The sequence below is a fragment of the Fimicolochytrium jonesii genome, assembly GCF_025526975.1.
Source record: "Fimicolochytrium jonesii strain JEL569 chromosome Unknown EV422scaffold_3, whole genome shotgun sequence".
NCBI classification, from domain to species: domain Eukaryota; kingdom Fungi; phylum Chytridiomycota; class Chytridiomycetes; order Spizellomycetales; family Powellomycetaceae; genus Fimicolochytrium; species Fimicolochytrium jonesii.
This window is the reverse complement of record NW_026515670.1, coordinates 881,886-895,442: the sequence shown is the minus strand read 5'-3', so window position 1 is coordinate 895,442 and position 13,557 is coordinate 881,886. Positions and strand designations below refer to the sequence as shown.

At 54.1% G+C, this 13,557-nt stretch overlaps 5 protein-coding genes across 5 annotated transcripts; 4 read left to right on the top strand and 1 right to left on the bottom strand.

Annotated features, from left to right (window-relative positions):
- The first annotated feature begins 7 nt into the window (after window positions 1-7).
- EV422DRAFT_517184 (signal peptidase complex catalytic subunit SEC11C-like protein) lies at window positions 8-1,001 on the top strand. The gene is made up of 4 exons (XM_053069429.1): window positions 8-136; window positions 204-313; window positions 384-662; window positions 738-1,001. Exons 1-4 carry the CDS (start codon window positions 95-97, stop codon window positions 847-849), a joined length of 543 nt encoding a protein of 180 aa, XP_052928734.1. The 5' UTR covers window positions 8-94; the 3' UTR covers window positions 850-1,001.
- A 442-nt stretch (window positions 1,002-1,443) lies between these two features.
- Window positions 1,444-2,696, bottom strand: EV422DRAFT_503798 (uncharacterized protein; the record flags this gene model as incomplete). The annotated part of the gene is made up of 3 exons (XM_053068376.1): window positions 1,444-1,921; window positions 2,067-2,089; window positions 2,145-2,696. The coding sequence occupies 3 exons, from the start codon at window positions 2,694-2,696 to the stop codon at window positions 1,444-1,446; spliced, it is 1,053 nt and encodes a 350-aa protein (XP_052928733.1).
- Window positions 2,697-3,525: 829 nt separating this feature from the next.
- Window positions 3,526-5,708, top strand: EV422DRAFT_503797 (uncharacterized protein; the record flags this gene model as incomplete). Its single annotated transcript, XM_053068375.1, has 8 exons — window positions 3,526-3,660; window positions 4,225-4,282; window positions 4,345-4,405; window positions 4,580-4,594; window positions 4,726-5,109; window positions 5,242-5,379; window positions 5,456-5,606; window positions 5,682-5,708. The coding sequence occupies 8 exons, from the start codon at window positions 3,526-3,528 to the stop codon at window positions 5,706-5,708; spliced, it is 969 nt and encodes a 322-aa protein (XP_052928732.1).
- Window positions 5,709-7,014: 1,306 nt separating this feature from the next.
- On the top strand, window positions 7,015-8,344 carry EV422DRAFT_617464 (Caleosin related protein-domain-containing protein; the record flags this gene model as incomplete). The annotated part of the gene is made up of 5 exons (XM_053074008.1): window positions 7,015-7,423; window positions 7,503-7,586; window positions 7,655-7,790; window positions 7,857-7,950; window positions 8,038-8,344. 5 exons carry the CDS (start codon window positions 7,015-7,017, stop codon window positions 8,170-8,172), a joined length of 858 nt encoding a protein of 285 aa, XP_052928731.1. The 3' UTR covers window positions 8,173-8,344.
- A 1,090-nt stretch (window positions 8,345-9,434) lies between these two features.
- On the top strand, window positions 9,435-13,544 carry EV422DRAFT_564380 (uncharacterized protein; the record flags this gene model as incomplete). Its single annotated transcript, XM_053072195.1, has 2 exons — window positions 9,435-11,875; window positions 11,963-13,544. The coding sequence occupies 2 exons, from the start codon at window positions 9,435-9,437 to the stop codon at window positions 13,542-13,544; spliced, it is 4,023 nt and encodes a 1,340-aa protein (XP_052928730.1).
- Window positions 13,545-13,557: the final 13 nt, after the last annotated feature.

The window sequence follows — 13,557 nt, the reverse complement described above, 5'->3', positions numbered from 1 at the left end:
CGAAACCTTCGTCCAGACTCCAGCAACTCCTCAAACCGCAAACCATCTTTGGCCCAAGATTCCACCGTTGTTTGCTGCTCACAATCACTCAAAAATGGACAGCATAAAAGCGCTCTCACGGCTATCCGTCCGCCAGGTAGGTCCTTGCTGCGGTGGCTCCTCCCTGTTCGTAGCGGTCTCTGATCCATCATATCACCCCACAGGTAGCGCAACAAGCCCTCAATTTCTGCCTGATCGTATCGTCGGCGCTTATGATATGGAAGGGTCTTTCGGTCGTAACAAACACCGAGTCACCAATAGTCGTCGTACTTAGGTACATCGAATATAGCCTCCGTTGCACTCCTCGTTTGGCCAACCCTTACCATTGTCCGTGTTCACCCCAGTGAGAGCATGACACCGGCGTTTCAACGCGGCGATCTTCTCTTCCTCACCCTCCCCTCCACCCCAATAAACATCGGCGACATTTGCGTCTACAAAGTAGAAGGCAAAGAGAGTGGCATTCCAATCGTGCATCGCGTGATCCAAATACACACGAAGGACAACGACACGCAGTACTTGCTGACGAAGGGGGATCATAATCCGGCGGATGATAGGCAGGGCGGGTTGTATGGGAAGGGGCAGATGTGGGTGAAGAGGGAGCATGTTGTGGGGAAGGTTAGAGGGTAGGTTTCGATGTTGTCCGGTCGTTGCTTCGCTCGCAGACACTTCATCTGACTGTTACCTCGCTTCCCTTCCAGGTTCCTGCCATACGTCGGGATGGTAACCATCCTGCTGAATGAGTTCAAAGAGCTCAAGGTACTTCTACTCGTCGTCTTAGGGCTATTTGTATTGTTCTCGAAAGAAGATTAGGTGTTCTGATACCGCATCAACGTGCTCATGCCGGGTGAGAGCACTGCAGTTCTATGGTATCGTAACTCCATCGAGGAGGTCATGGCGAAGTACGGGTCCCGCAGAATAGTTCTGATTCGGTTTGTGAAATATCTACCGAACCCACGTTCATTTTGGGACTTCATAGCAATGGTATTGGGGAAATTTGAATACAAAGAGTAGAAACTATAATAGAAGACGATGACCGCGAAACGAAGCACATGAGACCTATAAAAAATCTTGCCTTCGCTACAAAACCTCACGGGGCCGGATATTACAACAACGAATTAAAAGGAAGGTATCAACATAACGCCCGCAACAAGGCAAAACAACTACAGCCGCCTCGTTGACTCGCTGCCCGCATTGAGAATGAGGAAGGCAACCTATACTGTAGATCTCGAAATTTTAGCGAGCAAACTCGCTTGCTTTTTTTTTTTTTAATTTTACGCCGACTGCCTCAAGGGCATTTTCAGGTCCAGGGCTTGTGGTTCCTGAGCACTGAAATCTGCGCCTCGTTTGATGTTCTTTTCGTCCGTAATCGCATCGCTTGCATGAATGTGATCCATTACTGTCCACTTAGGCGCTGGCAACGACCTCCTGCGTGGGGGCGTGAGCTGGCTCGGCGGCAGGAGCAGCATCGGGCGCGGACTCGACGGTGGAGGGTCCAGCGGCGGGGACAGGGACTTCGGCGGTGGTTTCCTTGGTCGCAACGAGCTTCTCCTCGGCCTTTTCCTCAGCCTTCTCCTCAGCAGTTTCCTCGGTTATAGGAGCAGCAGTGTTTTCAGTGCTCGCCTTCTTCTTGGGGGTCAGAGTTCCCTTGGCGGCAGTGACGGCTCCAGCAACGGTAGAAGCGACACGCTCACGGCTGACGGTGATCATTCGGGAAAGAGTGCTCAGGCGCTTGGCGGAATGTGCGGTCTGGGTTTGGGAAGCGGCCTCGGTGGTGCTCTTGTGCTCCTCAACGACGGGAGAGTCGGTGGAGGTCGCAGCTTCGCTGGTTGCGGGTGCCGAGGGCGCCTCAACGACGACGGGAGTGAGGTCGGGGATTGCAGGGCTAGCGACAGGAATTTGGGGAAGAGCGGCGAGGACTTCGACGGCGGCAGGGGCTTTGCCGGCGTCGGTGGCTTTTGTCTCATCAGCCTACGGGCAAATCAAAAGAAGTTTTAATTTCATCGCGCAATGCAACTTGGTTGGCGTACGCAGAGCAAAATAACGCCAAATGCTATACGCGAAATAACGTAAAGCTAAGACCGCAGAGCGCGTCTGTCGAATCTCACCTTGACTTCCGCAGGAGCAACGCCAGCAGCACCGGTCTTCTCAACAGCAGGGACGTCCGTAGATGCAGAGGCAGCCGTCACGGGCGCCTCAACGTTCTCCACAGCGGCAGCAGACTCCTCAGCCTTGACCGCTGCGGTCTTTCCGGCCTTCTTCGACTTTCCGGTCTTGGGCGTGAACGAGAAGATCTTAGCGGCGAAAGAGGACAGACGCTCAATGACGGGCTTCTTGGGAGATTTGGGGGCCTTCTCGACCGGCGCGGGGGTCTCAGTGGCGGGGGCGGTCGCTTCAGTGCTTTCAGCGGCGGCTTCAGTGACAGGTGTTGACTCAGTAGCAACGGGAGCAGGGGTCTCGGTGACTTCCTTAGCAGCTGGCGCTTCAGTAGCGCCTTCGGGGGTTGGGGTAGCGACGGTCTCAGAAGCCTTTACCGCGGGAGTCTCAGTGGCAGGCACAGAGGGAGCGACGTCCGCAACAGGGGCGGCAGACTGCTCGACGGCGGGAGCCTGCTCGGTGGCAGGAGCGACTGCGGGTTGTTCAGAGTTTATAGCGCTCATGTTTTCGGTTTCGTGCGAGAATATGGGACGTGGCTGGTCAAAATCGGGCTTGCAGAGTGAGTTTCAAACCGGAAAGGCTAGCGCCGAGCATACCTCAGCGCATTTATATATATGGCGGCTACCGTCCCCTCTTCTCACCTGTGAATATTGGGCTTCCTCGCCTTCTTACTTTCCCACAGCGGCCTCTTTTTTGGCGCTGTTAGATGATATCGCTCCTCACGATTGATACAAGAAAGTACCAAAAAAAATAAATCCACAACCACTTTTTCGAAAACGCAAAGCCTTAGACTTGCGAAACTTCCCACGGTGCAGCGTCCGCGTGTGATAGTTGTGGCGAAAGGTGGCGAGATATCGATCTACTAACTTGCAAATGAGCGCAAATCCAGGCCGTTGGAAGGCCGACGAAAGATACTATATGACAGGGATAGCAGAAAACAGAGTTGGGAGTCGCTCTCTGCAACCGCCTTTGCTTATATTTGATCAGAATCGGCACGTCAAGGGCTTGCGTCAGACCAGACCGCATTAGATATCTTTACATGTCAAACCCATCCCTCCCCACACCTCCTGCGTCCCCTTCCGACCGATTTGATTCATTTGGGGGATGGCTGGCTGTCAGTGGGGCAAGGGACCAAGCCGGCCACAGGACCAAAGGGGGAGTATATAAAACAAACGGAGGGGGGCTTGCCGCTGTCATAAGTGTCAAAAATTTGCGTGATTTATTGCGCTTCACAGCCACCCGCTCGGTGTCGGACCCCCAAGGGCCCCAACATTTTCATGGAACAACATCGCGCAAGCCCCGTATCTACTACTACATACAGTAATTCCCACAATGTCCCAAAGGCGGCGTCGTAACGAAGAAGATGGACCAGCCGCTTGGAGGGATCCCAAGGACTCGGTTTATGTCCCAAAGCCACAACCGCCGGTCCTCCGGATTGAGGTGACCTGCTGCATGTGGTGGTATACTGTACGTATATTCGGCGAATACGACATGATGCGATTGAGTATATCGACGGGGCTTCTTGATTCCAGGCGGAGAGGAGACTTCCCTTGAAGAGGTTTCCCAGCTGAGGATCAGGAGACGAAGACCTTGCCTCTCATGCAGGAAACCGGGAAATGATAGCCCCCGGGAACTTCGAAGGCCCTCCATAAAATCTTTGATGTGAATGCTGATGACACATACGCGATCCAAAAGGGCACGCGACGGCATAACCGCTTGTCCCGACGATAAGGAGCCCGCCTTTGCACATGTCCCTTGCATCGGTCGTAAGCGAACGATTGAGGGGGAATGCCGAACCCCTCATGGCCGGAGGTTTCCGAAAGGGAGACGCCCCCGCTTCCATACACCATCATGGTCGTTGTAGAATACTGTACCTGTCCGGATTTGTTGCCACAGCGAGAATTCTCAGACTAGCCTTGCGGAGTTTAGCGAGCCGGGTCGTTTGAAATCTCACTCCACGACGTAGCTTACATCCAGATCTAAATCCCCAGAATCCATAGGCTCTCAACTGGACTGAACGTAAGCAGCCAGCGCCAAGCTTTCGATACATACGTCAGAGGCGTAAAGGAAGTTCCCCAGCGTTCGACTTGTGAGTGACGTACATGGTGTCATATTGTTGAGAACGAAGTGCCTATTTCGAGGATTTTCCAGCGCCTCAGCCTTCGCTCGGGGATTTTTTCGACGAGACACCCGCATATGCCATATGCGTAAGGTTGGAAAGCGTAACTGGAAAACCGACCAAAATCGACGCGTCCCTGTCAAAAGTGGACCCCGAATTAGGGGCTTTTTAGAACGATGGAGCTTCTCAATGGCGAACGATGCACAAACAAGAATGTGGCGCAAACTGAACTCACCTGGTTCATATCTCGCTCTCAATTCCCAGCAGGCTACTTAAGAACCTGTACGTCCCAAGCACCTCTCGGAAAATCCAAACCACGCAGTACGCAACAATCGATAGTGAACTACTCGATCTTCAACTCATCTCGTGAAAGCTCCTGAATCTTTTCAAAAAATCGCTATGTTTGCTCCCAGATTCGTCCCTTTCGGGCACGTTGCCCCGGCCGCCGATAGACGTTTCTCTTTGGGCGGCGACCAGCCGCTGACACCCTCTCCGACCATGACCACAGTACCGACCATCATCAACGGGTGTACCTTCTACACGCCTGTCCCTCTTGTGCGCCCCTTTTGGCACCCCGGTCCGGGAATCCCATTTTACCAAGGGAACATCCATCCCCCCGCGACTTGGGGCCCAGTGCCATACCCTATGCAAGTCGCTCCATTCTCGTACCCTATGAGGAAGCCCGCACCTGCCATACCAACTCGGGAGGAGCCCCCGCAGGTCGCCAACGAGAGGGCCAAGCTGATCCAGTATACCCGCGAGATAAAGGGCATGTTAAATATCGGCGACGAGGAGCCGTTGATCAAGCGATAGCCAACGCCAACAAAGACTCCAGAAACCGCTCCCTGTCAAGCGGGGTCGACCGGTCACGCCCCGTCCGTCCGTCCTCCCTTGCGCAAGGGTGCCCCTGCTGTTCCTGCCGTGAACAGGAACCAGCAATCCCCGCGGCGCCAGTCAACCAAGCTAAACGCGCCCGCCCCCGCTGCCGAATACCGTGGGGCGAATGTGTACGTGGGCAACTTGCCGCCAACGATGACGGACGAACGCCTGAAAAAAATGGGCAGTTCGTAAGTATCAGACTCCCGCCTTTATCGTCACTGCTTTTCGGATGTCCCGTTGATACATCTTCCTCTTCCATTGCAGGTTTGGCGCAATCGTCTCTTCCAAGGCGATTGTTGTGCCGAATACCAAAATTTGCAAGGGGTATGGCTTCATCCTGTTTAAAAGCAATATTTCGAGCGCAGCCGCAATCCACGGATTGAATCGCATGGGATATCGTGCGAAAATTGCAAGGGTATGTAAGACTAGTTCGCCTCATCCTTTACTCTGAATCGATTGCTGATCGATGTCCTTTCGGTGTTGAAATCAGGCTGCCCCTAACCATGCGGCCCACTGAAGTTCGCACATCGTTTGCATATACCCTTCCGGAAGCTGATTCCCCGGATTTTACGTCGTGTTCCCTTTTTGACTTCTGAGCCTTCTCGTTCGTCTCCTTAGTTCAGCATATGATACCTCATCTTGAAAGAAATCGATCGAGTTTATTATAGCACTTTAGAAACTATGCGTGCGCCTCTCCCCAGGTCCTTGTGACCCGCAGTTGGGAATGTGCTCTCCGAGCCTTAATAATACATTGCAAGCGTTATCAAAGGTTTGAACACTTTATATTACTTCTCTTTTACGGGACTTGGAATTCCGATCTGCAATAGATACGCATCGAGGGAAGAAGGATGGAGATTTGGCCCTTTGCACAACGATACCTGAATCCCTCCCACGAATGGATTGCGGCTCTCAGGTGAAATGAATCTGGCAATAGCGCTGCGACTCTGGATGGCTTGTTGGCTCAGCAGTCAGGCGGACTTTTGGCTGCTTCATCGCCAATGATCCAGCAACACAGCTGTATAGATCCGTGCTGGTATTCCAACGCATTTTCATGTTACAGGCACCGCCGAACCTCTCTCCATTTATATGACCATGCCCTGAGATGCTTCTTCACTGGCATCGTCGCCCATCTCACATTGAGTTTGCTGAACAGCTGATGTGTGAATCAGAAGACCTTTAGGTTTCTGACGCCCTTCGATCTCTGAAAGTCCGCCTCGCACACAGTGGTCTTTATGGACGCTAGAATCGGCGCTCTTCAGCACTGAATCGGCGTTCTTCCAGATCGACCGCCCCTTTTTGCGTTCCCCTTTTCCCCTGCTGCGTGCCTTTCGACACAGTCAGCCGCTTACGTACACCGAAGAAAGCCTGTCGTAATCCAATTCCATGTTGTCCACAACTCTGGCATGTGAAGAAGGCGGGGCTTGGAGCACTGTCAATCCGCACGCGTCGAGATGCGCTCCAATGATGTCACGGTCCTGTCATTCCCGATATCCTCACCCCGCCCCCCTCCGCCGAACGACACAGAGAAAGGGATTTGCATGCAGCAATGTCCAACGCATGCATCATCATGTTGCATAATACCCCCGTGCGTAGTATGCATAATACCTGTGTGCATGTGGAGGTTGCTTCATATTGCGGGGCGGAGTAACAGCTCCGAGGCAGATTAGATTTCGTAGCCAAGTGGTGGGAGAAAGGGGGAACAGCCTGCGCCTATAAAACCAGAAAGGTGTGCTGGAAGCCCCTCTCTCAGGTTCCAACAAAGTGATCGTAAAGACCACCACCGCATACCCAATACCCAAGGAAAACACATCAACACGGTAACCATGCCATCCGTATACGCGGAACAGGGGGTTTCAAACTTCCCAACGGACGTCGCCCAACCCATCCACGCCGCAAAGCAAGTCGACTTAAATGCACCCATCATCACCGCCGTCGACAAATGCCCACCCACAAAGATGTTCCCCGTTCCGGAGAACCTCGACCGGATTGTCAGAAACCCCGGCGTGCCCCGCGCAAACATCGCACCGTCGGCAGAGATGCCCAACGGGTCGCCCGAGGGGAAGCGTGATCTGACGGTTATGCAGCAGCATGTCGAGTTCTTCGACAGAAAGAAGGATGGGATTATTTGGCCGTACGAGACTTACCAAGGGTTCCGCGCGGTTGGGTTCAACATCTTTTTCTGCGTTTTGGCGATGTTGGTTATCCATGGCGCTTTCAGCTACCCATCGCTGGGTGAGTTGCCGCCGATATCCTTTCGAATGCACCGCGCATCCCGCTTATTGACCTTGCATTTTTTCCGTTCGTTCAACAGACAGTTGGATTCCCCACCCCGGGTTCCCCGTTTACATCAAGAACATTCACAGGCTCAAGCACGGTTCTGACTCTGGCACATATGGTACTCTACCATTTCACCCAAAAAAGTCCATGTGTATCGGGTTGCTGACGCATCGTGTTCCTATACAGACACCGAAGGCCGATACATCACCCAGCGCTTCGAGGAAGTCTTCAGCAAGTACGACCGCGACAACAAGGGTGGCCTGAACATCCGCGATATCCTAACCATGACCAACGAGATCCGCAACACCATGGACTTCTTTGGGTACGTTGCTGATGCTCAATGCCAGCAGGGAGTCGATGGGGTTTCTAATTCCCATGATGCTCGCAGATGGTTCGCCAACAAGTTCGAATGGGGTACTCTCTGGCTGTTGTGCGCTGACGACAACGGTGTGCTCAGGAAGGAGGATGCTCGTCGCTGCTTCGTAAGTACAACTGGCGTTGCTTGTTCCCTTCTGAAAAAGACAAATCACTCATTCTCGGCCTTCCCCCTTGGCGATTCGCACATGCAGGATGGAACTCTTTTCTACCACTACGAGAACCTCAACAAGCAAAAGAAGCTCGACAATCAAAACGCCAAGCAAAAGGCAAAGGCGCTCAAGGCTTCCGCCAAGGTTCCCACTGCCGTGCGAGTCAAGTCGTCGTAAATTCATGCTCGTCGTCATTCAGTCGGGTATCGACCCGCAAAGCATTCAGAATTGCTTAGCACGAGTAGTTTTGCAAGCATTCCGAGAGGGAACGGCTCTTAGTTTTTGGCATTCCTTTTCTTCCACTTTTTGTGTATACGAGGCGATCATCCCTCTATCCTCTTGATAAATAGTACGATATTCATCAGGCCGACAATAATAGTTATTCCATTTATTCATGCGAAATCTATTTCACATGCTACCTAAAAGTATATGGCTACGTGCTAAATCATGTCCGGAAGACGCTCTGATCACCGAGAAATGTCTCCATTTCCCTAAAGTTTCTCCCCATGCGGGTTGTAGAGCTGACCTTCTAGCAAAGTGTCCGTGATTCAACATGATACTCGGACTAGAATCTTCGCACAAATCGAGCGGTTCCAAGCCTATCCTAGCTTCGCTTTCTGCACTACTTGGAGGAGACATTGTGATATCGTGTGCGAGACCTATTCGGGCAGAGAGGCATACATACATATACTGTACTGTAGCTGCTGGTACTTGGGACGTCAGACGTCGTGGGAACAGGCTTGGGATTCCTGAGGGAAAAGGCCGCATCATATCGACGGAGGGCCCGCGACGGACGGCCTGCGCACAGGGCACAGGGGTTAGGGTTAGCGAGCTGGCATGACGTTTACGTGAGCACCCGTCCGGCCCAACTCCGCTTTCTCTCCCAAACCCTTCATGTCATGTCATGCATGCATGCGGTCGGCCTTGCGCCTTCTCAATCAGTTACGAGAACAACAAGGCGTTCCATGACGCTCGGTTTCTTGCTAACAACCCTGAAGAAAGGGAAATCCGTGACACGTCGACCTGGGTTATACCGACTGATTAGCTTCGAGAGTGCTTTATCAAGCTGCAGTCAGTTGATGACGAACGATTGACACAACAGGACACCTGCAATATTTTGGAGACAAGGATAGATTTGCTCGTTTGCCCGGGGATACTCCGTCGATATGATGCGGCGGGCGAGAAGCGGCTCGCTTGATGAGCCGCTGACAAGCGGAATGGACGTCCAAGAGGAGCTCGAGGTGCGGAGTTGTACGATCGCTTAACCCAGCCAAAGCCACAAAATGAACCCATTACATCTTTTGCCCCAGCAGGAGATGATACGCTCCTCGACCGTACGAGAGAGCGAAAACAGTCATGCATGGGGAGCATCCCCGAAAGTATCTTATAGGCAAACACCGCGCCTCGCAGGCACAACCCCAAACGATTCTACGGACGCAATGTTTAGCAACACGTTACGATACCGCGTGGTCCGTCAATACGCCGATTACGTCTTACGGCGACGGGAAGATGTGCCCTTGATAGACAATCCAGCTCAGCGCGGATGGACGAAAGCGCGCACGGGAGGGTTGTGCGAGTCCGGCTTGATAGAAGCGTCGTTCTCTATGGGCAGATGGAGCGTGAACCGGTTCCAAACCGTTATGCATACTCTGCGGGAGAAGGCATATTCACGGCTGCTTCCCAACGATTTTGCCACGGCGTTGGAAAGTTTGGGATGGGCTATACTTTCAAATACTGCGGCGGACGGGGATACGGAAGATGAAGAAGCGGATTCGCAATTGTGGACTCGCTATTCAATTGCCATCGAAAATCGCAGCGGGCCCCTCCCGCAACCTACGGATCCGGAGTCTATCATGCTGCTGATGGGCATGCGGAGCACTGGACTGGAGTATTTTCAGGGCGAGGTGGAAAAGATCATCAGTACCTTGGACAACCCAGATCTGGAGGCGGCACTGTACTTTCTGACGAAATATCGAGCGGCGGGGCAACTTCTGGAATTCGTGGGACCAATGATTATCGATCGAATCCCAGAGGAGCGACGGAAGCGGGAGGTGTTTCCGCGCCTCATGGTCTTGGCGGTGCTGAATGCAGATTCCGTCGGAGCGGTCATGCTCAACACCATCGCAACACTATGGGCGGATTCGATCACCTCCGAAGCTGCGAACTCCGCACTCGAATATAGTGCGCACTTGCAGCGCCCATCATGCTCTCGGTTGATAATCGATCAGTATGGTGAATTGCTCACGGCGGAAGGGGTTGTGGCAGCGATGATTCCCTGCTGCGCCCGTGGTGTTGATCACTTGATTGCGGTTCTCGAGCTTCTGATCATGGACAAATGCCAGCAATTGACGGAGAAGAATCTTCGAGAGGGCGAAAATGGCCCGGTCATATACGACGAGACCGTCGATGCAATCGGCCAAAACGACAGCGCGGCTGCTTTCGCCGTCTTAGTCCCGCCATGTGCATACCTTTTCCTGGTCCTTGCCGCCGCGGGCGGATACTCCCGACCGGACGTAGTAGCCGAACTCATCCAATTCTACGAGGACCCCTGCGCGGCCCTCCTCGAAGGCCGGGTCACCCAAGCCGAACACGCCCGTTTCGTGCGCGACCTCTTCCACCTCGTCTGCGCATGCAACTTCACCGCGATCGTCTGGGCGCTCATCATGTCCAAATGGCATCCCCACGATACCCGCGGCGCACTGAAAAATGCGATTGATGCTGGTCATCAGAGCATGGTGCATATACTGTTGGACGCGCTGCTTATACCCGATAGTCGTCTGGACATCCCTGCCGCGTCTGTACCGGCCATCTTCCGCAAATCGGAGGCCGTCGCGCTTCTCCCGCTTGTGGCGCAACGGTTTCCTTCAGAGGTGTCGTGGTTCCTCACCGTGCTGTCGAGCTTGCCGATACCGGGATGTATACCCTTGGGCGAGAACCAGGAGGCGCAGGTGCGCTCGGCGGCCATCACGGGCACCCGTCTCGGTCTGGCCACACTAGCCGAAGTCACCGGCCGATCCCCCGACCTCAACCCAATGATGATGATCTGGAGTCGGTTGAACACCCCCGCCCAACTGCGCGGAACGGCGTTAGGCCCCGGCGGAGCGCCCGCAGCGGAATGCGTCATCTGCATGGCGCCCGAAGCCTTCCTCACCGAGCCGGCAGCGCTGGACGGACGGAAATCATGGGTCCGGCAAACGAGCCCGTTCATCCGGTTACTCGAGACTGGAGAGGAGGATATCATTCTCCAGCCGATCATGCAGGCGCTGATGGAGTATCATTGGACGCAAGGGAAATTTTGGTACCGCTTTGCCGCGCATATCATCTTATCCCTCGGCTTCTTGGGATGCATGTGGGCGATGTTCGAGTCGACCGTGCGGAGAGACCTGTACGGGATTGGCACCAACCCGGCAAGCGTAATACCAGTCACGGTCGTAACGCTTATGTTGTCCGCGCTATTCATAACGCAAGAGTGTCGCGAATACATGGACTCGCCATACAACTATATCCGGTCCTCGAGCAACCTGCTGGATCTGGTCATCTACCTCTCCACGGTATACTGTGCCATTCAAGGCGTCTTCCGAGAGCAGTACGTCCCGCCGCTGCTGTTGGGCATTACGCTGGTGTTCTATTGCACTCGTGTGCTGATGCAGCTGCGGATCATCCCGTCGATCGGGCCCATCATACGGACGTTCGTGTCGGCGACGAAGGCGATCTTCCCGGTTTTGGTTCCGTTTGTCGTGCTGGCTATTAGCTTCGCCGGGGCGTTTCATTTGATTCAGATGCAGTTTATCTTTGCGTCGCCGACTCAGGAGACGTGGCATTTTAGGACGATACCGGATTCGATACAGAGTGTTTTGACTATGACGTCTGGGGACTACAGGTAAGGCGCTCTTGGTAAAATGATGCCGCCCGCCGAACGTCCATCCACGTACAGAACGCTGACTCCAATAATTCATGAAATCCACAGCGTCTTGGACTATTCAACAAACTCTCAAGTCTTTTTCCTCCGTCTCCTCTTCCACCTGATCTTCATCATCTTCCTCATCAACCTGATCATCGGTTTGATGACCGTCAACGTCGCCAACATCACCACAAACGCAACCAGCGCCTGGCTCGTAGAGATCGCGCAACTCATTGTCGAACTCGAACTCTACTGGCCATGGCCCACCCACTATCGCAAACGCGATTTGGCGCCCTTGCCTTCCCAGAGGGGTGGGAAAAGGCAGCCCAAAAAGGGATCGAAATCGTCAGAACCGCCACTACCGGGGCCTGGAAAATCCGGCGGTCCCCGGCCGCCATCTTCGAAGCCTAGATTCAGCTACTGGAAACCATGGACATGGTCCTCCCACCGCGGTTTAAAATCCAAGAACAAGATTAGGCCATATGACGACCTCCCGCCGGACATCACCATCACAGCCATCATGAGCCCCGAGCAGCAGCAAAGCATAGAGAGCGTGATCGTCGAGTCGGAGCCGGTGGTGACCGATGCGCTGCGGCGGCGGGTGGTGCTGTACACGTGTCCGGAGGAGCAGGTCGCATTGACGAGCTGGTGGAAGAATGCGGCGACGAATGCGCGGACGGCGCAGGATCGGAAGGAGAATAGAGGGGGTGGGGGTGGCGCGCCGGATCTGTTGCGGCAGGGGGCGAGTGTGAGACACAGTTTTCAGTCGTTGCGGGAGGAGTCGAACGCCGTTAGCGTCTTGAACCTGCGGGGGGAAAACTCGCGCAATCAGAAAGTGGCGTCGGTGCCGTCTATGGTCGGCCGGTCACAGACTTCGCTACCCCCCGTACCTTCCGCTGCGAACGCAATGACGGAACAGTCACTAACTGCGCCCATCGCGAACATGGACATGATGACGACGTTCTTGGCGGATCCGATGATGAATAGTCACATCTGGGGCGGAAACTCCCGGATGGAGGATGTGTTGACGGACCAAGATGAGCAGAACATGTTTTCAACCGTGCGCAATCGTCGATCGTCGAAGATGACGCGGAGAAGCTCGAATAATGTCTCGGCGTCCAATCTGGCTGGAAGGGGAGACAGCAGCAGTCAACTCCATCAGCAGCAGCAGCAAATACGACGGCAGTCATCGGGGTTAGGTCTCCCCACCGCATCCGTCAAAGAGCTCGGCGATCAGTTGAACAGCATGAAGGAAGCAGTAGCTGCTCTTGAGCGCACGCTCCGGACCGACTCGCGAAACCAGCGCGAAAGAACTCGGAGACTCGAACTCTCCCTCGACAGCGACCGTCAAAGATGCGGGGACGCGTCGGCGGCCACGGCACGCGAAGTCCAAGCACTGTCCCAAGATTTGCGGCTATGGCTGGGCATGACGGGTACCAGCGGGAAACATAATACCAGTTCAAAGGCATTGCACAGACCGAGCCATTCGACAAAATCGGAGAACTTCCTGCGGAGGATCCTACCCAAACGGACCCCTACGGAGTCAAGATCGCTGTCATCCTCCCACGGAGATGATCCCGCTGACTACCAGGACACGCCAGAAGGGCCAGAGGACCCAGAGGAACCAGAGGAACATAATCACGAGTGAAAAACAGATTCAT

Excerpts from the sequence above, each read along its gene's own strand:
- EV422DRAFT_517184 (XM_053069429.1), top strand. The coding sequence starts at position 95 with ATGGACAGCATAAAAGCGCTCTCACGGCTATCCGTCCGCCAG. Across the intron at positions 137-203 it reads CACGGCTATCCGTCCGCCAG|GTAGCGCAACAAGCCCTCAA; the intron begins GTAGGTCCTTGC and ends ATCACCCCACAG. Across the intron at positions 663-737 it reads GTTGTGGGGAAGGTTAGAGG|GTTCCTGCCATACGTCGGGA; the intron begins GTAGGTTTCGAT and ends CTTCCCTTCCAG.